This window comes from Charadrius vociferus, unplaced genomic scaffold (assembly GCF_000708025.1).
Source record: "Charadrius vociferus isolate BGI_N301 unplaced genomic scaffold, ASM70802v2 scaffold332, whole genome shotgun sequence".
In the NCBI taxonomy this organism is placed as follows: domain Eukaryota; kingdom Metazoa; phylum Chordata; class Aves; order Charadriiformes; family Charadriidae; genus Charadrius; species Charadrius vociferus.
The window spans coordinates 1,507,701-1,535,531 of record NW_009647418.1 but is presented as its reverse complement, the minus strand read 5'-3'; the positions used below and the strand labels follow the sequence as shown (position 1 = coordinate 1,535,531).

Below are 27,831 nucleotides of genomic sequence, written 5' to 3'. Positions count from 1 at the left end.
CATGTGAGTTTTGCATGATTAAATGAAAGAAACCAAACGCCAGCGTTAATTATGAAGCGGGGCGGGTTAGTCCTCACCCGGAGTCCTTCGCCACAAACACTGAACTACTTAAAAGCAGCGGAGCGGCGTGAGACCTGCTGACGAAGCCGGGCTGAGAGCCCAGGGCTTGCCCCGACATCCAGCCATCCGCGCACAGCTCCGCTTTGGGCAGCTCCGAGTCCAGAAGACCAAGATAACCCAAGATTAGACCTTTGGTTTATTACTAATCTGACAAACTAATCGCACCCTACCAGCTGCAGAGCCACGTTACTCAATCACCGGGGCCGTTTCCTCAGCAGACTCACACAGGGCGGTAGGAAGGTACGAGCAGATAAAATCCTACAGCAAGTGCGGGGTATCTGCCACTCAATCCAGTGTGTGCAGGTCACTGGGACCTGGAAAAACATCTTCTGCTGTATTGTACCTACACGAGAACCAGCTGAGCAAAAGATAGGCTGAAAAATGGGGTTGACTGCTAGCTCGGTATAGAGGAAGCTGAGAGCATCTCTCTCCTGGGAGAGAGGATCAAATGAGACATCCTGAGCTGCCCTTGGAGCTCGTAAGAGCAGCCCTGATGAGATCTAAATGGATCTTACCTTTATCTTCTTTACTTTGCTCAAGCCAAATCCCAGGAAAATGGGCAAACAGAAACTTTTTGGGAGGTCAAAGAGGACTCTCCCACCCCACTAACCCACCTCAGGAGCACACTGCCCGGCTCCTCAGAGCAGCACAACCTTCCCCTGCCTTTCCAACCTTCCCGTTTCTCCATCAGCTGAGCAGCAGAAGGTGGCAGGAGGAGGAACAACTGCTATTCTGCAACATCCAGCGAACCCAGCTTGACTTCACGGAGACGTGCCTCCTGCACCAAGGGCTCAAAACACCAGCAGCGACTCTGAGCTGGCTCCCACCAACCTCCCAGCAAGGGCACATTTTAAGTTTTGCTCCCATCCGCAAATATTGTTCCCTACATCATGGGGCCAAACAACATAACCAGGCTGGAAAACTGGCTCTCGCCATCTCTTGGAACTGGAACCAAGACAAACGATCATCTTGCTGCAGCTGTTTATTTCCTCTGGCTGAGATGGTTTGGTGGGAAACTCTCTCCAAAAATAAGCTTTAAAAAAGGTCTCCAGCCCCCACAGGTACAGACAGACAATAAAATGCTTTTGAGAGCAAGTAATATAGAAAACCATTAGTGTTGAAGTGAATTATTTATAGCCTAAGCTAAGATTTGTCAGAGGTTTCAGCAACCACTTTACGGCAAATGGTATCCAGAGTGGGAGACTGGACAAATTGAGACTTGTTAGAGAGAGAAACTGGAGGGTTTGTAGGAGCAAACCTGCCACCAGGCAGCTAGAAAACCATGTACAGGGCCAGCTGATACATTCCCTCTGTCTTATAGGTGGGGAGGGAGAAAAACCATCACGACTCAACAACAGAGGCCATGGGAAGAGCAGCCTGTCTGGGTGGGGAAGGTGGAGCTCCCATGCCCTCAGCAACGTCTGCCAGCACCAGGATTGAGTCTTCACAAGCCAAAGGTGTGGGACAGCCTGGAGCAGGATGCTTACCTCACCATGTGGTCCAGCCTAAGGAGACTCCCAGGTCCTCACAAGGTCTGACTGAGCGCCTGTGACCAGCCGGTCCCACGAGCATCCTCGTGATGCTCCGGCTGTGCATTCCCACGCAAGGGCAGGTAGCTGTGCCTCAGCTGCCCTGCACAACCCCCTCAGCCAACTTCTTCCAAGCCAATTGCAATTTAGATGAGAGCAGATGCTTTATTTAAAACTTGCATATTGAAGATCTTCATAGACAGAGACTGAATTATTCATGGACAGGACCAGCAGAAGCTTTAACGCTGTGCCACACAACGGCACTGCCTCACTCAAGGAGGAGAAGGAATATTTGTGTCCCTCCACAAGCTCCCCCCCATGCTTTCTCAAGGCATCCAAAACCTGGAGCACCACAGGAAAGCCCTCTTGGCCATCCTGGGTGGCTGGAGCACTCCCTGAACTAATGGCTTCAGGGACATCCCACGTTCCACCAGGCCTGCTGCATACATTGCAAGATCACCTTTCCTCCCTCCAAATAAATCTGCTTCAAGATTAAGCACGGGAAAGTCGCTTCATGAACTTTTACCCCTCCATCCCAGCCAAGGCAAGGCCCAGGTTTCCCCTCACACCTCCCTGCCAGGCCACGTTGGCCCATTCCAGCAAGCCTTGTGTCTCCGTACCTCCGCTGTGGAGCCTCGGTCACCTTCTGTGCCCACCCGTGGATGTGCCCACAGCCCACACCAGAGCAGAGGGTACTTGTGAGACAAGGCTTGTCACCAAGTGTCTACACATCAGCATCTGCCCTTTCCAGTAGGTATTTTCCCACGTTCATTTACGGGGAGGAAAAAAACGCAGCTCGCAGAACATCATTTCAAGTGTGAAAAGACACAAGGATGTATGGTTGCAGGGATTTCAGCGGCACCTCCGCTCACTCCCGAGAAAAGGGTCACCTTTAAAAATGGAAACTTAATTAAAGACCATAAATAAAATCAGATCAGTCACGCTGTTAAATCGGGAGCAGTTGGTGCCATTTGGCCCAGCACAGATGAAGACCGAGAGCTGCACGTGATTTCCAGCGGCCACGCACACCGCCCCGGCTTCCCACCGCTCCCCGGGCTCCTCAGCCAGCAGGATTAATCACATTCAATAAGCACAGTAATTAGGCCTGCTCTCATGCTATATTGCACATGGCTATCTCGGATGGCTGCAGAAACACAGCAGCTGCTTAACGTATCCTAAATGTCATACTTCAGATCAGCACCGGGCAAACTCCTCAAACTCCTCATGACTGCTAAGCAGAAAGACTCCGAAAAAGGAACGTGGTCTCCTGAACTGGGAAAACAATCTCCTATGAAAACGGTGACTCATCTTACGCTGGATAAAGGTGGAATATACTGTGTTAACACGCATACCGCTTATTTACAGCCACGTTTTCTGCCAGAGAAGCCATTATCCACCCCAGCATTCCTACGTTAATAGGGAACCTCACTCTAAAATCCTAACACATATGAGAAGTCAGAAAAACCCAATTCCTTGACTTTTCAGACCCCTCACCCCACTGGCACCTGCCATGTAACACTCAACCCAGTTTTCCTCCGTTCTTTTGTGGACCAAAATATATATAGAAGAGGGGAAAAAAAACCCTAATCCTTGTCACCTTGCCAGGACATTCCTCTGCAAGTATTCACGGTACGACTTGTACCAACAGCAGATCCTGAAATACTTCTCTTCGCTCCTGCAGTCCAGTTGGCACAGCCAACCGAACAAGCTAAGGGGAAGTCTGTGGATCCTTCCAAGAAAAAGCCTGCTACCAAAAAAACCACCAAGGAAAGCAGCACATCTCTGCGAAGACAGACAGAGCCAACTTTCCCTATAGCAACAGATTCAGAGTGGTTCAAGTTTTCCTTCCTTCTTCCAAGCCAGAATTGCTGCACGGGGAGTTCAAGTCTCTACCCATCCACTGAGGGCTGATGATGACTCTCAAGGCTGATGTACCTGGAGAAGTTCTGCAACTCCCCAGCATCTCCCGCAGACCTGGGCTGCCCTGGGTGGGATGCAGGAGAAGCAGGAGGCACATCACCCCCGGGGGAGGTGAGCCCACGATGGTGTGACACTTCAGAAGCTGGTTCTCCCCATCCTGCCTGACCCACCAGGCCCAGCTGTGGGGATATCCAGCTGCCTGAGCCTGACATTCAATGAGCTTCTTGCTCAGGGAGTCCCAAAATGCGGGACCACCTCAGCACCCCATTCCTTCCAGCAAATTACCACTCACCAGCTTTTTGCAACCAACACTTGAGTCATACTTAAAACACTGTGCCCATGATGAAATGCTTCACTGCTTGTTCCCTTCTCACTGGGCCACAGCTAACCACCGCCCTGGTGCCTACAGCAAAACTGCAGCCAGGAGAGACAGAAAACCTGCAAAGCCGTAGGAAGACCATCTAAGCAAGCCCAAATGATTTTGGCAGGATTTAAAGCATCCATGGGGTCAAGCCTCAAATACCATGTGCAAAGACAGCCTGCAGAGGCGTTAGAGATCTGCCCAAGGTGAAGGCGAAATCAAATTGGGGGACAACCTCCCAAAACCAACAGAGAGTAAAGTGAATCCCTGGGTTTCCAGGAGAGGAGGGCAAACAGCAGCCACCCACCGGGCAGGTGGGCTCAGAGGAACCGGGACCAAGCGGCCCAAGGGCTGAACCACGCTCTCCAGCTGCAAGCACAGCTCTGGATGAGCATGAGGCATGGCCATGGCAGGGATGTCCTTCTGGAAACACGCACAGGGCTCAATCTCCAGCGCTATCAGTCTGCCACATCCCACTTGCACCAGCCTCACAAATTGTCTTCTTTAAGGAGGGGGGTGATACTGGAATAGCATCAGCCACCACAACCAGCAGCAGACAGGCTGCTCCCTCTGAACACCCGAAGCAATGGGGGATTGGAAGGGTTCCCCCCCCACCAACAAGGGGAGGATTGTCTCGCACTCACCACCGCTGCGTACCAGGCAGGGAACCAAGGCGAGGGTCTTCCTTTCAGACACAGCACATCCCTGTGCCTCCCTCTATTTATGCCCTGTGCCCACGTCGCAGGCTTTACTTGTTTGCCTTTGGTCTTTCCTTCCCCCCAGCCCCTCACGCTGAGAGCCAGCTGCCTCTGCTCAAACCCATCAATCCCAGCCCAGGAACAAAGCCAAAGTGGTTACAGATGTGCCCGGCGTGAACCTGCCAAGGGGACTCAGCTGCAGAGATGGCTGCTTTGCCACCCTCCCTTGTCCAGGCTTTGCTCTGCACCAGGCAGAGACAGAGCTATTTTTTGGAGTGGGCATCAACGACCAACCCAACCTGCTCCAGAAGCTCCAGGGTTTTGGCCCTTGAGCACCTGAGGAACCCTCAAGTGAGCAACCAAGCATCCATCAGGCGCTATGAGAGCAGATCCTCACCCCACAAAGATGAAAAAGCAAAGCCCCCGAAGGACAGATTTTTCAGTGTAGTGCTTAAAGATGCAGAGAAATAGTAGTTGGCTTTGCAAAAACAGACTAACACCTCCCCAACCCCAACGCCACCCAGTTTGAATGACTTCAATAATTAATTACACTGGATTGAAAATTTCTGCAGATCCCCCCCACCCTGCTTCCCCAGATGCCCCAAATATTTTTTTTAATGAGTCTATATTGCAGCACTCTGGCACAAATGCCAAAATGAGCTAAACTTAAGTAGTATTTTTAGCTTTATTACCCAGTATAATTTTTGCAAAAGTTCAGTTTTTCAGATGTTACAGGCGAAAGAGATGAAACCTAAGTTGGGTCTGTTACAAAACAAAGTTTCTTTTTATAGCATACCAAAGCTTGACCATTGGCGTTGAAAGTGAAGTAACCATGATAAGCATCCGGATGCGTATCTAGACATGACAACCTTGATTAACATTTACCCACATTCATGTGATTGTCAACACAAAAATAAGTTTGGAGAGTTTGAAACATTTGTAAGCCAAAGCGAGATGCTCGGATGACCACACCAGATTAGGCATGTGGTACAGCAGACACCATGGCTTGCAGGGTTGTTTTTTTTTAAATTATATGGAAGAACCAAGATACATTTTTTCAAAATACCATATTCAGACCTTGAAACCTTCATTTTACTGAAGAGCAAAACTGGTTCTCCATTTTGCAAACCGCAAGTAGTGTGAAAATAAAAAACAGGCAGGAGCATGTTGCTGGGTCCTCTTTACCCATCTCCCCCAAATTTAGCTGAATCTGACCCACTTCCAACTTCACCATGTTACTCTGCACTAAGAAATCAAAGCGCTGAGAAATCAAAGCAAGCCCAGGCAATGTAACAGGCTGCAATAAATTACTAGTCATCAGAAGTGACATTACCCTCTGTACACGCAGGTGCGCCAGGCGCAATCCAGAAGAGCGCATCCAGGAGGGCAGATGCAAAACTAACTTTGGAGGCTGCTTTTTGCCTCTGAATTCTCATGGGTTTGTTTCTGCTGAGCACCAAGCCAAACTCATCCCACCGGCAAAAGAGGGTCCTGTCCGCGTCTATGCCCTTATGCATCCAGCACCCGGAGGTCTTTCTCCTCTCCCCTAACAATTATGATTTGAGAGAAACAGATTCATCTCTCTGACTCTGCACCGGTTTTATTCTTAGCCCGACAAAGGAATAAGCATTAAAAAAAAAAATGCTTTGCATAAATCTACTGTAGCAAGGCTCTTATTTCACTTCCAGGCCAGTATTTTCCAAAACCACTAAGCAGCAGAAGAGAAACTGTGAGAGCGCAGCGTTTTGTGACAAAACAGAGAGTGAGAGTGATGGTCTTCGGAACAGATCAGCTCCTGTGGTTAAAGCATCTATGGCATTTCCAGCCTCACAGTGCTTGCCTGCACAGCACCCAAAAACACCGCCAGCCTCCCACAGGAGGCGACGAAAGAAAACGGGGACACAGGGATAGCTGCAGGGGGAGCAGACAGGAAAAAAAGCAGCTCAGAGAAAGTCGTGAGAGGAATGCAGAAAAAGAAACAGAAACCATGAACGCGGGGAGGAAGAGCAGCAGAAGAGGAAGTGGAGGTGCATGGTGGAAATGAGCTTTTCTCACTCCTCCCTTCAGCCTCGGGAGCCACAGACCAAACCCGACCACACAGCTTTATTTTCTACACTGAAGAAAGCCCATGCAATCAGTCACAGCGACGTGTAGCTTCACAGAAGTGAGGGGGTTGGGGTTTTTTTATTTTTTTCCATTTGGTGTTTTGAAGATGTCTTTAAAATGCGTGACAGTCCAAGGGAAGAAACCAGAAGGCAAAGGTGTCACTTGCATTAGCACAAGGAAGCGAAGACCGGCACAGAGACTGAGCACAGTCAGTACCGATACACAACATCACATTGCCCAAGGTCTCACACAGCCCTCCTCCGCACCACAGCGCTGCGCAAAACACTCGCTAACGCAGTCGGGACGCCCGTGGCCCGGGGGGAGGCGGTACCTCTCATTGCCTGGCTGGAACTCGGAGAGCAGGGACGGCCTCCGCCGCTGCGGCTGCATGATAGACCCCGGCGGGAGGTGGGAAGCGAAATCCCTGGAATGATGCTGGTACTCCAACAGCGCGACGTCCTGCAGAAACAAACACAGAAGAGCTCGTTAGGCTGGTGGCAACTATCAAGCAAGCAGCAAACCCCGGCAACTCAGAACAAACCATACAGATACTCGTCACTTGAAGCACTTGGGTGCTGGACCACGCAGCTCAGTGCTTTCTGCCCCCCAAAAGGGTTCCCCCATTAAGCCCCAGTTCCACAGCGTGCTGGGATGGAAGCTCAGCCCCGGGTCCAACCTGCCTCCAGCCTTGTACTGGGGCGGCGCGCAGGCTGGCTGCTGGGATGGGACCCCAGCAAGCTGGACCCAGCCTCCGGGCACGCACACGGGGATTTTGGGCAGCCAAGCAGTCCTGATGCCAGCTTCAAATCCAAGAGGAAGGACAGGTAAGAAAATGAAAAGTCACAGGATACTTTCAGCTTCAATAATCCACACAGCGGTATGAAGAAAGGAAAAAGAAAACTGAAGAATAAGAAAGAAGAGAAACCACAAATGTTATCTTGAGCGTGTCCCTTTAAACACAGCTCCCCTGGGCTGAGCTCAAGGGGTTTGAAAGGACAGTTTGCTACTTATTATGTGTACGTCCCTTTTGTTCCTTGACCCTTGGAGAGTACAGTACAGTATGTTCCTGATTTTAATTAAATAAGAAGCCCTCCTGCTCTGTGCCACAGACTGATTCCAGCAACAGTATTTTAGCAGCTACACTCAACTGCTATTTTTTATTTGCAGATAGATACTTGACCAGAAGACTAATCATCTAATTAACTAAGACCTTCAGCTATGGCATAGAAAGCCCTGCCACAGAATATCCCTGGTAACACTGACACACATTTATGTGAGAAGAACCAATACCACCTGGGAGTCTATTTTGAACAGTTCTCAACGGGAACAAAAGAGCTCCGAGTCCCCTCAAAAGGGAAAAAGAAATTTCAGAGTCTAAAAAATAAATTAAAAAAAAAATATCAATAAATAAAATCCTGCGTGCATTCAGTTGGGGGTGTGGGCAGGGGACTCTCAGCTCTAACAGCTGCAACAGAAATTATTTGACCCACTGTAGTGAAGACTGACACGCTCCAGTACCAGGGAGGCTGGAGAAGTGCCCCAGCAAGGTGCGTGGCAGGCAAAGAAAGGACTTGAGAGCTGAAATAGCACCAACCTGCGCCCAGAGACCCCCTCTCCCACACTGTAAGCGAACAGAACAGCCCAGCGCTGGATGCTGTGCTCTCCTCCAGCCGGCTGCGGAACAGAAGGGAATATCAAAGCCCAACATCTTTGGCCACCAGAGGGTAAAACAAGATGTTTGCACAGCAGCTTTCTGGAAAGCCAGCAAGAAAAACTGAATTATAAGCACTCAGTCCGGGGGGGGGCAAGAAAAGCTCTTTCTCTCCTACCCCATGTTCAGGCCCTCTTGCATAAAAGCAGAAAAGGCCAAATATCAGATGGAAGAGGAAAGGGACCAGTGGTGTCTGATGGCCACCACTTCTCCTTGTGCCTAGGAAGGTGCACCAGTTTTTGGAATCAGACTCATTTCCCCCCAGCATCAGGCAACAGTGGGGTGCCGCTGCTTTTCTCTTCTGACTGATCCTGAGAAACACCAGGAACCTCTGCCAGCCCCAGACTCCTGGTCTCCACCTCCAGCCTGGCCAATTGAGACCTCAGCCTCTGGAGCACGGAGTGTCTTCAGACAGGTTCTTGCGACATAAGGAGGGCATTAGTGGGACAGTGTCTCCTCATCCTCATGGCAATGTTCTCCTTCTGATGTAAATCCAGGTGTTAAGGGAGGATGCTACCCTGTGATGATGCTTTTTCTTCATCCAAACAGGAGGCTCTGGGGGGCTTCAGGATGGAATATGCCATGGGTCCAACCACAGGTGGGACAAACTCAGAAATCTGAAGAGGAGCCCATCGGCTCCTACAGCTCCAGCAAAAGCAGAATTGCTGCCTACAATGAGCTTCCCCATGTTTGCACTTGTCCTGGTTTTAAATTTAAAAAAAAAAAAAAGAAAAAAAAAGTGCGATGCAGCTCCTGACATCCACCTACAAAACAAACACACCGTGTCTGGGAAGACACACCAATAGGCCCACAACCGGGACCGTCACCTTCTGTGGGCGTATAAACAAGAATTACCCGTCTGGGAGGCTTGAAGGCTGTGCCCTTGAGAAGAAAAAAGGCTCTTGCATGTCCCGAGAACCATCTGTTATTCCTTTCCCCCTGCCCACACTCAGCTGAGCTTTGCCTTTTCCTCCTCTATCCCCCATCAGAAAATTGCTGGTGGAGCTGAGAGCTTGCTGGCGTGGCCTGAAATGACGGAGAAGGTCGTTACGGGGCCGTTAGCTCGGGACCAGGATGGCAGACGTGCCTCTCCAGCTTCCCCGCCGAGGGCAAGGCTGGCGAGCATCAGCTTCTCCAGACATCGCCCAACTCACTCTGCCCTGCTCCGCTTGGCTCACATCAGCATTCGGTTTTACCAGAAGAAAACATAACCTAAAAATTAGTGAGGAGGATTAAAGCTGACAAATTTCTGTGCCCTGTGATGAACTGTCAAAGGAACCACGGGAGACCTGGCAGGACGTAGGTGGTTTAATTGCTCCGAAAGTCACTGTAGTAAATTGCACTGTGAGCTATGACTGTGTTTTTCAAAATGCAAATGTTGGGAAGGTTTACGAGCTGCCTTCAGAAGAGGCTCCAGTTGTGTTTAGCAGGGTTTTAAAGACGTATGCTGGGAGGCACCTTGCTGCCAGCGCCGCTGCACCTTCCAGGTGTGGGCAGAGATGAGGGAGAAGTGTCCAGTGGGCACCACGTGAATTCCCCACCACTGAAGCGTGCAGCACAAGTGTGATTGAGTCCCCATCCTGACCTAAAATTTCTAACGCAGCCATGGCACCTGCTCAAGGGCAGCTGTAAGACACCTGAAATAAAGCAACTCAAAAACTCGGCAGCCCCAACCTATGCACTGCTCCTTTTCCTCTCCGTTGCTTTGCTGGTTTTTGCTCAATTCTACTTTTTGCTCATCCTCTCCCTCTTTCTCTCTTTGCATCTCTCCTGCCCTCTACAAATCCTCCTCCCACCCCCCGCCCCCAAGTCTGCTGACGTATCAGAGCACCTTCTCCAGGGCTCTCAATTGTCCCATCGCCTCCGGTCAGGACTTCGTTCCCTTCACGCCAACCTTCCCGTTGTTCCTTGTGGTTCACGTGCTCCTACGCAGATGTACTTTGTGGAAATTTTTCAGAATTTCATAAATTTAGTAAATGTCATGCAACAGAAATGAAGGAAGCAGAAAGACCATGGGTCAGGGGCTCTGGTACATCAACAGATTTGGAGGGCTGGGAGAAGGGTTCGCAGAGGGCAGGAAGAGACACATGGAGAAGACGAGCACCTTTGCCATTTCGGTTGATAGAAATTAAGCTTCTTTACTCAGGCGAAGGAGGGGGAATGTTTCCAAAACAAACCAAAGCAAAGCAACCAAAACCACTTTGGAAGTCTCAATGTCAAGACCTTATCATTCTCCTGATAAAACAGCAACTTCCCAAAATATAACCCTCGGTGAAAGGAACTGTGTCCCCCCTAACCATGTAGGTAGAATATAAACAAACAGGCTCGAGTTCCCTCTCTCCCATGACTGCACTGTCTAGAGCCGTGGATGGTTTGAGAAGTGGCTGGGCGATGCTGAGCTGCCACGGTCAGGGTTACACCTTTCCGGCCCACACGCACCTCCAGCAGCTGCTCTCTACTGGCCACCACAGCAGAACTTTACTCAGGCCAGTCCCTGGGGCATCCATCCTCTCCGGCGGAAGCAAATCCATACGATGCCATGAGAGCAGCCTCATAAGCAGCTGGAAAGCTCATCTGAACTGGGGAGATACGGCCCAGGCACAGCCAGCACAGAGGTCCCCCAAAAACACCTCTATTGTGAAGCGCTGGTGGGAGGATCCCACCCTCCAGCACAGACATTTGTCCCCCGGCACCTCCGCAACACAACCCCGCTACGCACGTCCTTGCTCTGGTGCCTCCTGCTCCTGCCACGACCCACCCACCGATGCCCGGCCAACCCATGCTCAACCAAGGACAGCAGTGGGCCCAGGTCAGGAGCATACTTGGAAAACTGTGGGAGTCACCCAGTCAGGAGAGGAAGGTTGGATCCCTGTCGCTGGGAGCAGCTTGACGTCCACATACAGTGAAGAGATTGGGTTGTCTCCATCTTCCAGTCCCAGAAATCCTTCGCTGTCTCTGTCCATCACAAGCCAGCTGGTACTGCACCATGCTGGATCGCTGCCCCAGCCCAGACCACCAGCCTTGCATGCAACAAACGCACACTTCAAAACCAGCAAGCCACATCTCCAAAGCCTGGGTGAAGCCAGCTAACTTAAAATTAGAAAAACAACAGGGAAAATCTACATTATTCAGTTTCGCTCCTGAGCACATCAACCCAATGAAATCAAATCAGGGAGCAAGCGCTCCAGGGCTGAGCCGCTCGGCCCCACGCTGCACTGCCCCAGCTCTGAGCGACCCAGTGAGAAGGAGCTACGTGCTGCCCGAGGCAGAAGGGACGCGTGGCAGCGATGTGGGGCTGCTGCCCAAGGCAGGTGATGGGGAGCACAGACAAATAGCTGCTGGTGCCATCACCAGAACCACAGCTCCTCATAGGAGAAGATTTGGGGTGCCCACAGAATCACAGACTGGTCAGGGTTGGAAGGGCCCTCTGGAGCTCCCCCAGTGCCACCCCCTGCCAGAGCAGGGGCACCTCCAGCAGTGGCACAGGACGGCGTCCAGGCGGGTTTGGAATGGCTCAGGAGTGGGAGACTCCACAACCTCTCTGGGCAGCCTGTGCCACTGCTCTGCCACCCTCACAGCAGAGAAGTCCCTCCTCAGGTTGAGATGGAACTTCCTATCCTCAAGTTTGTGCCCGTTCCCTCTTGTCCTGTCACTGGGCACCACTGAAAAAAGACTGTTCCCATCCCCCTGGCACCCTCCCTTTAAGGATTTATAAGCATTGATAAGATCCCCCCTCAGTCTTCTCTTCTCCAGACTAAAGAGCTCCAAGTCCCTCAGCCTTTCCTCATCAGAAAGATGCTCCAATCCCCTCATCATCTTTATAGCCCTTTGCTGGACCCTCTCCAGCAGTTCCCTGTCCTCCCTGAACTGGACACAGTGCTCCAGATGCGGCCTCACCAGGGCAGAGCAGAGAGGGGGGATGATCTCCCTTAACCTGGTGGCCACGCTCTTCTTGATGCCCCCCAGGATGCCATTGGCCTTCTCGGCCACCATTGCTGGCTCATGGGCATCCTGTTGTCCACCAGGACAGCATAGCATAGACTGCAACTCAGCGCCAGCTGGAGCCACGAGTACCCGGGGGCAGACTGCAGCATCACACATGAAGGCTGCAGACCCACACAGGGGTCCGATTCTCTCTCCTTTACACCAAACCCGTTTCAGTCGAAGCTTGGTGATGCTGAAGACAGACTCACGACCACTGCCTGCTGTGGCGACTGGTGAGGAAGGGTCTTACAGGGGAATATGACTGCAATACAGCTGCTTTCTGCCTACACAACGCCAGAAACCCGCTCTGATGAGAGCCGGCTCCAGTGGGTCCTTCTGAGCAGCTCTTGGCCCCACACCACAAAAAGCCGCCGGCTGGGCTGAGCCGGCACTAACAGCATCACTGGAGATGGACACCAAGTGTGCCTCCAGTGCCATAAATCATCCCAGCAGAGCCATACAGCACAAGGCCGATGTTTAGAGAAATAAAATGCTAAAGAGCCAAAAGCAGCCTCATTAAAATACAGTCCTTCACAGAGCAGACCAAAGAGGTACCTGGGCGCAGCCAGAGGTGCCAAAAGTCTCCCTCGCTGCCAGCGAGGAAGGGCGGACACGTCCACGGTGCCCCTGCGCGGGGTGCTGGGAGGGGGAGCTGCTGAAAGCACTCCCTGTCTCAAGGTCTTCTTGCGTTATGACTTGATTTGGGAGCACCGAGAGCGCCGTCTCCCTCCCCTTTCTGGAAAATCCTCTGACCCTAAATAACCTGAGTCTATCAGGCTCGTTTAGATACACTAATCAAAAAACCCTTGGCAGCACGAAAGCACAGGCAGCCCCGCAGAAGAAAACAAAAGCCTTCTCCCCCCCCCCCCCTCTTTTTTTTTTTTTTTTTTTTTTTTTAAAAGATGGGTCTTATGATCAAGTTTGGCAGTTAGGATGTGGCAAGTTTAATCACCTTTTAACCCAGATATTGTAATTTCCTATGTCTGTATCTAAGGATAAATTGTATCCATAAATGTGCTTCTAGTTCACTTCAGCACAAAATAAAATAGGTTAATTAAATTTTTTTTTGAAATAACATTGCACCTGAAAATTTTGCTGAAACTTTGATACTAATAGCAAGTTTATGTTTGTTTTTTTTTTTTTTTTACATTTTTTAAAAGCTTTCAGCCTGCTGCCTCACCTACCATAATGTCTGCAGCGAAATCTTCTGTGCCACCCCCTGACCTCAGGGTAACCCACACACTAAACTAATAACTGCACGCAGCCGCGCAGCCTTTCTGCCTCTCTCGCTTTCTGTTTTGAACGCGTGCGCTTGCTGGTGTGCTTCGTTTCTCCTTCCCCTGCTCACAGCCGCCCGGGTCCGTATTGCCTGACCCCAACGGAGCAGAAGAAAAGGAGGTTTGAGGGCAATGCTGGAAGCACCCCCAGGCGCTGACCCGCAGCACAGAGCCAGACAATGCTACACCGCAGCCAAGAGCAACTCTGACCCTCCTCTCCCAGCTCCAGCGTAGAGCACATCCATACGGACAAGGAAACTACCGACTGCTCCATCCAGACGGCATTCCCATGGCTGGAAGAATTAGCCCCCGAGGAGAAGACCCTGCAGACATGAGGCCTGCAGAAGGGAAGCCTGGAGCTGGTCTTGCAACCCAAAGGTGAACTGCTCCTCCTCTCTTCCTCCCACCAGCAAAAAAACAAGGGCAAACACCCAGTGCTTCTGGCTTCCTTGGAAAACAGCTCCGCAGCAAACCCCCGGAGACCTCAAGCACAGCCAGACGAGCACCTGCAGCACAGCTCGAGCAGCCCGAAGCGTTTAGATCCGTTCCCCCCCACCGCTTACCACGACTTCAGCCCACGACTCACCCCGCCGAGTTTCGCTGCAAAGACGGCTTCGCTTAAAAACCACCGGGCTCTTGTTTTGCAGTGACGCCGAGGAGGAGCGGTCCCGGGCTCAGACACCACATCCGCCAGCTGGGCCGGCTCCCCGACAGTGGGTGGCACTTGTGCCACCAAGCCACCGCTAATCACGGCACCGGGCACAGGCAGCGCCTCACCTGCGGAGCTCCCCGGGCCACGGGAGCCCTCGCCCAGCTCCCAGCCGCTGTCCCACACTGTCACCTCTGGCAGGCAGGCAAACAGGCCAGGGCACCGCACACGCACTCATCGCGGAGCAAATCCCAGCTCTGCGCCACCTCCACCAAGGATCAGGTCGTGGGCTGTTCGTTACGAGCTCACTCAACATCGTATTGCCAATAATTTTTATTTCTTAACGGCACGCTATTTCTGCTGAAGCACTCCCCGAGCGTTTCACCTAAACGAGGCCGATTAATAACGGCGTGGTCCAAATAGTGAGCAAAAAAAAACCAATGCCAAATTATCCCTATTTATTTCACTATTTATAAATTGTCCCTTATCGAATTTCCGAAGAGGATGCCTGGCCCGTTCCTGCTGCTCGAGAGCAGCACGCGTGCTGTTCTGGGAACTCCTTTTAACAGCAAGGGAAGGGACGGGCAAGGGCAGCGGGGCTGGTTCTCCACAAACCGTGGCACCAGTGGCACGCAGAGCCAGAGCTGGGCACTTTACAGCTGCTGCCCTGCCATGTCCCACATTCATCTTGTCCCCCCCCAGCATCATCCAGCTGGCTCTGGGGGATCTGGGGACCTCACTCCACCCCACACCTCACCTTCATCCTGGGTGTCCTGGTTTCCACTGGTATTTCCCAAGAGGAGAGGTGAGAGCGGCTGCAGACAGCACTGCCCAGAGCAGCACCCGCACGAGCCACGTCCTCCATCCCTCTCCTCCTCCTGCTTTTCTGCTGGTGTTTCCCCAAATCAGAGAACTCCCTGCCCCTCTTACACCCAGAGCTATTCCCTCTACAACAAGGATGGCCAGAGGGGATGCACAAGTCAGAGCAGCCCAACACGGTGGCCAAGACTTGAGCACACAGCCACCCTGTCCCCCCAGGAAGCACACAGCAGGTCGAGCATCCCACATCCCCGGGAACACACAGCCAACATGGAGCAGCACATCCCAACTGGAAACCTGCCAGGGTCTCTGACCATCCGGCAATTCATTTGTGCCACAAGCTGCTTCTTGAGCCCCTTTGACACAACCCTGGGGCAGCAGGAGGCTGGGCTAGCAATCGGTGCCACCTGCGAGCCAAGCAGGACCAGCTCTCCAGTCCAAGGTGGGGTGGTATGGCCAGAGACAGGGGATGCCGCCAACCCCTGCCTTGCACGCCCTGACCTTTGAAAAAAAGAAGTGGATTCAAACCTTCTGCCAGCAGCGAGCGTGACCTATTTTAGCAATAAAAGGAAAAGCTCTCTCTGGTGCCTGGATACCCCTTGGCACCAGCAGCACAGCAGTTGCTCATCAGACCGAGAAATGCACTTTTTAGCCTTTGCCTGCAGAAAAAGCATTTTTCCCAAAGCCGATTCAGATAAGAGACAGGGGGAAGGTTTGGGAGGAACCGGAGTGGTGGCAGAGCCATTGCTGCACGACCTCCAGACGCAGCACGGGCTGCGAGGGGACCAGCATAGCGTACAGCCCATGGTCCTCTCAGCTTCCCCAGCAAAGAGGAGCCATCCTCCGCCACTGGAAACCTCCACTGAAGTGCAAAAGAGGTGGTTATTGATCAAAACAGGTCGTCCACAAGTACATTGCTCTCTGCCTCACTTCCTCCCCAAAACCTTGGGAGGAGCTCACTGCAGATTTTAAAAAAACAAAACCAAAACAAAACACAACCCCCAAACAACAACTCCTCCACAATCAGCTCTACTGTTGAAGATAAGGTCAGTAATAAAAACCTGGCTGAATACATGCATTTTTATCTTGCCTACGGGGACGCAACATGTGCTGAAAAGACAAATGCCCTTATTGTTCCGACACAGTCTCGTTGCCATCCATCTCTCAAACGCTGCTGACTTGGCCTTTTGTTTTAGGAGGTGACCACACTGCGCGTGGCCCCTTCTTGGAAGGCATCGATTTCTGCTGCCGTCCCCGCACTGAGGCCACGTCTGCTGCCAGCACCATTAGCGTCTGTACCAGCTGCACAGTAATGCATCCTTCCCGACGCCCTCTCCCCCGCCTCTCCAGCAAACCAGGGCTGTCAGCGGCGTTGAGCTGTCCCATCTGAATATGCCATTCATGAAGAAGAAGTCACGTCTCGGTGGGGGCAGCTCTCAGCTGTTGTGGCTCCCCTGTCATCTGACCAGTGCCGGGCGCTGGAGCCAGCCGCCAGCCCTCTCCCCGGCAGCCAGAGGTGTCTGAAGAGCAGCAGCTCATCCATTACAGTGCTGCTTTTGAGTCTCTTTCCATCACAAGACTTTTGTCCCGGTCGCATCCAGGCGCCTTGGAGCCAGGGATGACCCGTCTTGTCCTTCCTCCGTTCCCCACGCCTAGTGCTCTGCTTCCTGAAGCCACCTGTGGTCACGAACACCCATGTGGAATGAGCAACTCTCTTTTCACACAATAAACCCAAAAAATTCCACCTTAAAGGCATCAGGTCACTCTGTTCATCATCGCATCCCTTCTGCAGCATAATACCCCAACCATCTCCCACCACGCACGCTCCCACACAACACCCATAACCTGTCTGCAGGTCCACGTAGGACCCTTTTGTCTTTCCACATCCCTCATTCAGAGCTCCTGCACTCCTTACACCTCCACAGCAAATCCTCCAGGTCAAAGAACCTGACTTGCTCAGCATTTTGAATAAACGTGGTGACAGTGACAACCAGCAAAAGCCCCCAGTCTTGCAGATGGTGTTTCCATGGGCTGGTGGGGACGGGGGCAGAGTCAGGCTAGCACTGCAGGCAAAGGCTTTGCATCTCCAGAAGTGGCTTTAGTAGGTCTCTACCGTTGCCAAACCACATGTGCAGAAGAAGTTTTTTCTTCCCCTGTGGATTTACAATCTCAAGATCAACCAAAAGCAAAGCATTACCCTCTGCACCAAATCACATCCAAAAAGCAGATTAGGGAGCAACCATAGATGTTTACAGTAGCTTGAAGAAAAAGAACTGTTTTGGATAGAGGCTTTATCCTAGAGAAAATGAGCTTTAAATACAAACTGCTGTAAGCCAACTCCTTCCTGGCAATGGGAGAGAGACCCCAGGGCAGGGAATTAGGTGTCCTGTTCCTTTACCTCCATGCTCTCCCAGTCCCACAGCAGAAAGCCAATTTTCCCAAATCCGCTGCTGAGCCGCCCAGAGCTCGTCCAATCCTTCACTGGCAACCTCAAGGTACTTCAAGAGAGATTGCACTGAGTTCTTGCGACAGACCTCATCAGTTAGTATTTCCAAGGTACGCTTTTGATTTCCAAGTCATTCCTTAGAACATTAGCTGGGCCGCAGCAGGCAGAATTCGGGATGCGAATCTCTGGCATGAACCGCCCCCTACTCAGCGGCGCAGCTGGTCGCAGGAGGCTTTGCTTTGCACTCGGAGGTGGTTGGAGAAGGCTCTTTGCAGCCTTGGGGGATTTGAGCATTTGGCACCGTAAACTCTTCCGTTCTGCAAGTTCCTGGAGCACTGACACAGACTGGCATTTTGCTTCCAGCAGATAAAAGTGTGAATAACTACTCCAAGGAAAACCACCACAGCGGCGAAGGCGCCTCGTGCTTGTAACGCAAAGCACGCTGCCTCTCTGCTGGCTTACCTGGAGTCACCTTGCCACGCCGACCACGTCACTGCAGAGCGGAGCCAGCTCCTGCCATCTCAGGAGCTTCCATCTCCTTACAGCACCTTCCACAGCAGGACACGGGGTTTAACTCGCTCTGCTGGGAGGAGGAGTCTGGGCAGGGAAGGCACTCAATTGCCCCCAGGCCACCGTTTGGCTAGGACACCAAATCTACACACAAGTCTGCCCCAAACTCTTGTCTCTGGTTCAGACAGCCAAGGAACTTATTTATCATGGGCCAAAAAAAAAAAACCGGAGCAATGGGGCTGGGTACTCCTGCACAAGTGTTGTTTTGCAGACGGGGAGTTTAACGAAGGAACTATGGAGCTGCTGCCAGACAGGAGAGGTGGCACAGGATGGGGCACAAAGGTGTCAAAGCTAGAGCAGAGGGGTTAAGCTCACTTTGCCATCTCGGCTGAGCAGTGTGTGGGGAACAGGGCCAAACAACACCCAGGAGCCGTGCCGGGCACCTCCTGTTCCCCGGGGAGGGGATGGTGCACCCCAGTGGGGTCTCAGGAGATGATGGAGCACCGACTTCACATGCGCGCACACGCACCCCAGACCTACCATTCCCCCAACCTGTTTAGTATCTCTAGTAGGTAAAACACAAAAAGCACCCCAAAAGCAGAAGCTGTTTTGGCACAGAGGCCGCCACTTAAGGACACCTTGTGTGCCCCGACCTCCAACATCTCCTGCGGCTGCAGCCACCCTGCGGCACCCCCCGCCTGCATCCCGAGCCGCATCCCAAGCCGCATCGCTCCCGCAGCACTAAAATGTCAGAGAAGGATGACTGGTAAGGAGGGCACAGCAAGAAACTGGATCCAAGGGAGAGGATGAGGGGAACCCTTCTGTCCCCAGGGAATATCGATCACGAAGGTGCTTTAAAAGGAAAGGGGGACATGCGCTACGCAGGGAAATCGATCTGTTTACAGAGAATATCTGCAGGTTGCCTGAAAATGAATGTCCTTCACGCAAAAGTTTCCTTTGAGAGAGCATGAACTTCGGACACATTAGAAGGTTAAGCGTGTAAGTAATGTGTTTTTTCACCTTTAGCTAAAGGTCACGGAGCATTCAAACAATTCCTCTGTTCCCAAGCTGAACATGACAGAAGTCAACTAAGTACCCCAACATTACAGCTAATTAATATGGAAACCTAAAACGTTTCCCCTGAAGTTTGGCCAAGAACCACGCAGTGCTCTTAAAAAGAAACTGTTGATTATTGCTGATTTTAGTTTTACCTAAAGAAAGCCAAACAAACCAGAACCTTTTCACCAAGCTTCTTTCTGCCCTTAAAAAGCATGCACACTTGTCAAGGTTTTTTTACAAGTAATTTTTTGGTAAGATGGAATTAAATCTGGGGTCATTACAAAATATCGCACCATTTTCACGTCCTGCCTCCCTGGCAGCTGGTGGGACCAGATGCCTCTCAGTGAGGAGAAGGAGAAGGAAAAGGACGCACCAATCTGGATGGGGACCAACCTACCCTGCAGAAGAGCCTGTTCGCTGCATCCGAGCTCGGTTTGGATCAGACCCACGGGTTCACAGCCCTGCCCACAGCTGGCACCTAAGAGTAAAACCAGCCAGCAAACATCCTCACTCGACCGGTACTGGATCTCCTCCGCCAGCTCCAAACTCAGCAGTAACTCCTGGAACACGCTGCTGGAAGATACTGCCCATACGTACAAAGCGTATTTCTGTTTGTTCACTTGAAATGTGTCTTTTTCCTCATTTTGTTGGATCCTCCCTTGGGCTTTCTACTATGGGAGATGAAAAATGCCCAAGCCCGCTTCCATCGCCTTCTGCCCCCTCACAACATCCCCTCTCACTTGCCTCATCTGTGAAATTGAACAGCTGCAATCCTTTAAATCACTTTTCATAAAGTGTCTCCGAGCCTAAAATAATGTCACGGCTCATTTCTGAGCTCAGTATTCCTGCCGCGCTGCGTTTCTCTGGGTGCGACCGTCACAGTTGGACTGCGATTATTTATTTCTATTAGAGCAGCATTTGCAGCCCTGCCGTGCTTGGCCCCGCGCACGCGCCCAGGAGGTGACCCAGGGCGTTTCCACTGCCCGGATAAGGATCCCCGGGCTGACGAATTCCCGGTTCTCAGGAAAGGATGTCGTGGAAGGCAGCAAACCAGAACCTAATTAGATGCAAGACATGCCAGTGTCGGGTTGGTTTTGGCCTCTCTTGCTTTCTTCCAAACAAGCTCTCACTGTGCAAACACACCCCATGACAAAACTGACCTGGCCGAGACATGCAAGCAAATACCGCTGACTTTTAATATTAAACAGCGCAGCAACTTCAAAGCAACTGGGCTCTCCTCTCCCAAGCAATCCCACCGGAGATCAGCTCCAGCCCCAGAGCCATGGCCAGCTTCCAGCTCACGGCGCCGCCGAGCAGGAGACACGTGTTTGCAAACAGCTGAGAGCGGCAGGGCAGATCGTGCAGGGACACGCTCGAAGAAAACGCTCTGCCTACCCCTCCCGAGGAGAGGCAAGGCGCCCTGGGTTTGCGCGGGGCTGACACGCTCCTGCCCAGAGGAGCCTTTCAGCTTTCCATCCTGAAAAAAATCTCAGCTCGGACCTCTCCCGCATCCAGACACCTAAAAGGTATCACATAACTTCGGAAGATTACACGCGGCTGTAAAAATAGCTTCTAGAAGCAAAGGCCAGCAACTTCTTCCAACATTAATACGATAGAATAAAACCAGTATTCACTCCAGCCAGCGAGCAGGGCAGGTTGGAGAAACCCAGAGCTCCATCCGACTTGCAAACAACCGTCCCGCTTGGTTCATTCTGCTGTTGCGACACTAAAGGGAAGCAATTGGGGTTTGCAGGAGACAGACTCAACACCCCAAGCCCAGGAGCCTTTCGCACTCTTCTGAAATCCACCTCCACACCAGGTATTGCAATTTCTTTGGTTTGTTTTTAAATCACGGTTTTGCACCCACTGCAGATCTTGCTCACCTGCTCACATCCTCCTCCTCGGGTTTCTGATAAAAACAGAACAGGGATTTTCTTTTTGAGACGAATGCTCTCGCTCTGTCCCACCTCCCAAACACACACGCTCGCACCGATGGGATCAAAACTCCTGTAAATCAAACCAGGTCAGCATGTCTTACAGCCTGGATGAAAAGCTCCTTTGTGCAGAAGCACGCAGGCCCCGAGCGATCCAGACGAGCCAGCTAACGCAGCCAAATGCTCGTCCTGCGCCCTCCTTTAACGGTCCTGCTCCTGAGCCTTTCCAAACGCCGGCTCTACTCACTGCACCGCTCTGTCCAAGCCCAGCAAAGAAGGCAGACGAGGGAATTTCACCCCTTCGCTGACGCTTTGGGGATATTTAGGCTTTCCAGTCAAACCCCAAAATCATCACGGCAGGAATTTTACTGTTCAACCCGTCAGAAACGTAACCCCGAGACGAGGTCTCCTCGCTAACCCGTGTTACGGGCACCTTCCTGGCTGTGGCCACCTCACTGCAGCCCACCAAGAAGCGGCTCCGAAGAGCAGCCTCACCAGTGTGTGCCACACTCCAGCACCTAATAAGATTCATTTAAGCAGCTTGAGCTGACTAAAGCTGTTCCACTAAGGAGAGTTTTTCCCGTTAAGGGCTTAAAACCTCCAACGTTCAATCATCCAGGATGAGCAAGCACAGACGTGAGTGACACGGCGCAAGAGGGAGAGGCCGGATCCAGCCGAATTAACCCGTGCAAGCTCCGGTGTATTCAACAAAACACAGCCAACAAAAACCCACCAGCAGCTTATGCCATGATCCAAGAAGAGACAAGACTACGGTTCAAACATGAGGGAGGGAAAAAGTGGGGAAGGATAAAAAGGAAGAAAATCAGCAGCTCCGTTTTCTTCTCCCTTCCCAAGAGTGCCACCACCAGCCAGGAACGCCAAGTCGAGAGGGACAGGTCTCCTGACCGAAGGGCAGGCAGTGCGCTCACGCCCCCGCAGTCTGCCTGGAAATCAGGAGAGCTCCCCGTGGGCGTAAGGACCACGGACTGGGCTGGCTGGGAAGCAGCAAGCCCATGCGCAATGGATGCCCGTCCTCTCGCCATTCAGCACAAAGGAAAGGCCAAACTGAAGAGGGCTGGAAGCCATGCACTCCTGCTCCACTCGGACGGTCAACCACCCAAGGTGGTTGCTGCATCCAACCAAGGTGCTCTCGCTGGGAAGACAAATGAACTCCTGCGCTCATAAGCGATGAGTAAGAGCCCATGATACGACCAACAGCAGGCACCGGGAAGAGGCTGGAAAGGGAGAGAAAAGCTGAAAACACCACAGGGAGAAACAGAAGAGGATCCCTCAAGAGAGGAACAATGAAATCCCGTACCACAGGCACGGAAACGGTCTGATTTCTCTGTAACAGCCACATCCGAGACCAACGCAGCTGAATCGCTGCCCCAGCGATGGGGACACACCACGCAGCTCCTACCCTGTGAGCGGGTAGGGAAGGAAAGTCTCTTGCCTTACCGCATGTGGTCGAGCAATCTGGACCGGATAGGACATGGCGTGCGGGGGGTAGCGCGGCTCGGCGGCACGCCAGCTCTGCGTCACGGGCTGCGTAGATCCAGACATGTCGAAAGAGCAGGCGTGGCGGTCGCTGCTTCCAAATCACCAACAAAGGATTAGGAGAGCCAAGAGGTCCTCTTCATCATGTGTGTGCTTTTCCACGTCACTCAACAACTGAAAGCAAACGGGAAAGCAGCAGATTAAAATTCAGTCAACCACAGTCCCATGAGACAACCAAACATCAGGCCTTGGGCGATCACCAAAACCTGACTGCCCTCGCGATTCTCCAGCGGCTCCGTTTTCCATTTGGCAAACACCACTGCCAAGTTTTTGATGTGGATTATTCTTATCACAGAGAAGTCCAAATGTAAGATTTATCCCAAATCCACCCTAACCAATTGCCCCAGAAAGCCTTCCCCCAGCACCAGCAGGACCAGGCCTGCAAACCGCCAGCAATTTATTTGGGCCCTGTGGATCCATGTCTCCAAGTCTCCTGGAGACGACTATTATTTTGAGGAGTGACTTAGTTCCCAAAAACACAAGCTGGAGTTCCGGCACTTCAACACAAGGTCCAAAGGCACCAAGGTCCCTCCTCAGCCCACCTCTTTCCCCATCCCTCCTTTCACACATCTGCACACACTTCTTTCGGTGCCCTCCTTTCCGAACCGTGGCCATTTCTGGAGCCACCTGAGGTAAGCCCTGATCTATGCCAGGAGGGACACGGCGCACCAACCTCCCCCGCAGCCCTCTTCACCCACACGGCTGTGCTAAAACACGAGATTAAGGCACGTCACACGCCTCCAGTGCCACGTAAATATTCGATCAGCCTTTCTGATCGGGACCAAGAGCCAGAGAAGACACGATTGCCCTGAGGGTATTTCCACGAGCACCCCTACCACCCACACGTTTGATGCTTCACCACATGTCGCAATTCCTCTCGCAGCTGTAACAAAGTCAGGAAAACCAATAAAGTGGGAGATTTACAAGTTGCTGATTTTTACAGATACTTCACATAGTTTGTTTGGAGAGGATCTTAAGCCTTGTCTGCATTTCAACAAAAAAAGTAACAAATGTCTAAATGCTGCCCTTCATCACTGCCGGTGTAAGAGGTATTAACCATTATTCTTATATTAATGGTTAATAAATTCCCACGGCTGCCTAGGCTCCGAGGATGCTTCCAGGACGACTCCTGGGCATGACAGCTGCATCTTCCCAACTCCTCCTCTCCAGGATACCTTCTTCACCCCCACGCAACACTGAGCACACCCGCACGCCTCCTCCCCACCTGAGGTACACATTACATCTAGATTTGTGCAAGGTTTTTGGCAGTATCAAAATCACAGAATCATAGGATACCAGGTTGAAAGGGACCTCAAGGATCATCTGGTCCAACCTTGTCTGGCAAAAGCAGGGTCTAGACAAGATGGCCCAGCATCCCGTCCAGCCAAATCTTAAAAGCATCCAGAAATCCTTCATCAGCACACCAGGAGCAGCAGAGAAAGAGCTTCCAGCGCCATGAGCTCCTCGGCAGTGTCTCCCCACGCTCTGGTGGTCTCTGCACGGGGAGCACAGCCAGCCCGCGCCAACGCAATCTCAACCGAAACAGCAGTTGGCGTGTACAACAACCAAAAAGGGGGGTTGGGGGGCGGGAGGGAAAAAGAGGAAGTTTCTCTTTTTCTATTTTTTATTTTTTTTCCTCCTGTGAGACCACAGATCAGCCCATGCTGACAAACCACGCGCTATCTGCTGCAGGCAGGCACAGCACCGCCGCGCCGGTTTGCCGGCATCCACGCGCTGCTCACCAGCCAGAAATAAAATCAAACCAAGGCAACGGTCTCCAGCAGGCTGGGCACAAGCAGGGCGATAACAGCAGGAGGAAAGCAGCCTAAGGAGGCCCCTTGACAAAGGGTTCAAGTTTTAAAATAATAATAATAGTTTTCCAGCAAATTGCCATTAATGCCTGAGGATGACAGACGTGCAGAGCCATCTCCGTGCTCCCGCCGAGGGTCAGCTGAGCCTTTCGGCAAACGGTATTTCGGCAAGGTACGTATGGGAAAACACACAGCAAGGTTTGGCTCGCAGAGCAGGGAGAGGGGGGACAACCAGGTCCCCTCCTGCTTTCGGCTCAGTCCCTGCACTGGAGCTGGGATTCCCCCCAGCCCTGCACCCACACATCCCCACCAAGCGCCGGGGCACCTCACCTGCTACCCCAGTCCCGGGAAGTACCGGTGGCCTGGAAACAGCCCGAACCCTCATCCCGGACGGGGCCGGTGTCCCCACGCAGGAGCTCAGCGTGCTCGGCACAATCCACCCCCGCGGCAGGAAAGCCCCTGTGCACGCGGGGGAATTCAGCGGCACCCAGAAGGCGGCTGGCACGTATTTATACTTCCAGTATGACTACCCCACTTCCCCTTGCGCTTCCGACTGGATGCGATTTTCAGTGCTGATTCCCACCCAAAGCCGGGGGCCGTGCCGGGAACACGCAGTTTGACATCCGCCCTGCTCCCCTCCAGGGACACAACACCATCCTCCAGCTCCTCTGGGTGCTTCTGTAGGGGCAAACCGTGCCCCAGCCCTCCCCGCAGATGTCAAGGTTGCACGCATGATGCTCTCGAGGGCTCCAAAAGCTTGCTGAGATCTGCAGAAGTTTAAGGAACTTTCCTAATAACGGATTCCAACTTGGACATCTTGGCTTGCACTCACCTAAGAGTTAATTACTACGTGTAAATATATATATATACACGCATGTATATACACACACTCCAAGTTGGAGAGGCCCAGAGCCCTTGGCAGCTTTCAGCAAGCCAACTGCTTCCCGGGGAGCTCAGCAGGTGGACCAGACCATGCCACAGCAGCTGCGTATAGTGAAAGAAATGAAACTATTATTTTATTTTATTTTTTTAAACTCTTCAGATCAGAAGTTCAGCTCTAAAACAGCACCAAGTGCAAAGCCGCACCGTGTCAAGCTTTGAAACAGTTTAAAAGCTTTTTGCTTCTCTCTGTGCAACCATCAAAAAGAAACAGAAAAAATTAACGCTCTACTACAGGGATGCGCACACACAGGGAGTGAAATTACAGGGGCCAACAAAACTGTCCTGCACCAAGGCACAGTGCCTGCGAGCCGTGCCGTGCCGGTGGTGTGCACTAACCACACGCAAGCAGGACCACAAAAGGTTTTTTCCTTACCAAGGGCAGCAGATAGCACCTCTGCCTCAACAAGAAGCCCTAGAAAGCCAAGAGGAAAAATCACATGCTTGCAGACGTGCAAAGCGCCGCCCGTGCACTTCCACACGGGCAAACCACAGAGCAGCAGGTCGCCAGCGAGATCTCAGCGCAAGTCGAAGGCCCTGGATGCTCTCCACAGCAAGTCGAAGGCCCTGGATGCTCTCCACCGCAGCTGGACTGTGGGCTGGAGCCAAATGAGGTCACCAAAGCACTGGGGCAGTTCCACAGATGCCATTGCCTTAGATCCCATTTTTTTATGCTCCATGTGCAAAGAAAGGGGCTGCTGCAGCGTGCCCAGCCCAGCACCGCTCCGGGGAGCAGGCGGGTCCATGGCCAGCCGCCAGCAGGGCTCTGGGTGGTCCCAGTGGGGACCAAACTGGGAGCATAACAACTCACTAGGGATGTACTGGTGCTGGTTCGTAGCTGGTGCAGCTGGGACGCTGCTTGGCCAGCTATCCCTAGCAAATTATACTGGGGTGCCTCCTCATCAGTGACCCTTAATTAATTATCATTAAGAGAGTAATACAAACAATAGGAGCAGATTAATAGAAATAAAAGAGAAATAGCGCAGCCATGCTCTTTAAATCTTTAAGATTGAACTGTTCGGTTCCTACTTTTCTCAACTGATTTTGATGAGGAACAGACATTGTCTCACAGGAAAAGTATTTCCCCCCTGGTTGGAGTCTCCATCAGAGACGGTTTTATCCGCAGACCTGCGTTAGCCATTACAGCGTTAGGTACGAGATTTATAGCCTCTGATTAGGAACAGGAGAGAGCCAGAGGTTACCAGCAAGCCCAGCACTGGGGCTACAACAGAGACCTGTGGACGATGTGAGAGCCCGTGGAGGTTCCTGCAACCATTTATTTCCACCTGTTTGGGAGACTCCCATGATCCTGCCCCACTGCTGAAGCCTTCAAAAACACCATCATCCTCCTCCCCCCTGCCAACTCCATACGTGAAACCACCACCATCCCCCCCCTCCTCTGTTTCTCCTGTCCATGTGCCCTTTACTACCTCAAATCATTTCCCCATCACCTGTTCTCCCTAATTTACACCACAAAAGCACTCTACAAGCCACTGCAAGTTGCTGTAGGCTCTCCTGCACACAGAGGAGCTCTGCCCGAGAGCCCGCCAGGTCCCACCAGCATCTGTCAGCTCAGGGCAGCCCCTGCTAACGGGGTGTGCAGTGCTGGGCCAAGCAGACTCAGGTCCAGCCCAAAAGATGGGCACAGATGAGGTCACAACGCCCTGCAGTGATCTACAGCTTCACCATCTGCACTACTTCAACACAGGGCCGCACACTTCATAGAATCATAGAATGGTTAGAGTTGGAAGGGAGTGTAAAGATCATCCAGTTCCAACCCCTCTACCATGGGCAGGGACACCTCCCACCAGCCCAGGTTGCCCAAAGCCCCATCCAGCCTGGCCTTGAACACCTCCAGGGATGGGGTAGCCACTTCTGTGCCGGTTCTTCAGCCCAGCACAAGCACACTTTGATACAGCCAGGACCATGCAAAAACCCCACAAGTCTAAAAAAATAAGGCTTTACAATTAAATTGAGTTGCAAAAAAAAGTAATTGACCTCATTCAACCCACTTGTTGCTCTTCAAAGTTAGAGGCAGCTCTCCCCATCGGCTCTGTACTCCTCAGGGAGAGCAGGATTCCCAGGTGAGGTTCCTGGCTTGCTGCTGACACAATATGAATGTGGGCGAGTTGCTGCAATTACCCCATGCCTTAGTTCATCTGTCTGAAAGGTGAGAACAAGACACTCCCAGCTCACAGAAAATACCGGTTTCTCCATCCTCATAAGAGTTTTAAAGATCCCAATGAAAACACACAGCTCAAGTTCAAAATAAACTTTTTTTTTTTTTTCCAAGCAAGGACATATTGAAGTAAGACTAACAGAATATTTTGTTTCTTAAGTCCACAGTAATGTTACTCAACTTGTGGTCTATGGACCATGGATGGTCTACAGAAGACGTTAG

At 52.0% G+C, this 27,831-nt stretch overlaps 1 protein-coding gene across 1 annotated transcript in view; it reads right to left on the bottom strand.

The window, feature by feature from the left end:
* Window positions 1-22,686, bottom strand: part of NCOR2 (nuclear receptor corepressor 2) — a 194,166-nt gene extending 171,480 nt beyond the window's left edge. Inside the window, exons 1-2 of the mRNA XM_009880331.1 lie at window positions 22,582-22,686; window positions 7,066-7,193 (exon numbers count right to left, since the gene is read on the bottom strand). Coding sequence (XP_009878633.1) covers window positions 7,066-7,193; window positions 22,582-22,686 — 233 coding nt within the window. The remainder of the gene's footprint in view (window positions 1-7,065; window positions 7,194-22,581) is intronic.
* Window positions 22,687-27,831: the final 5,145 nt, after the last annotated feature.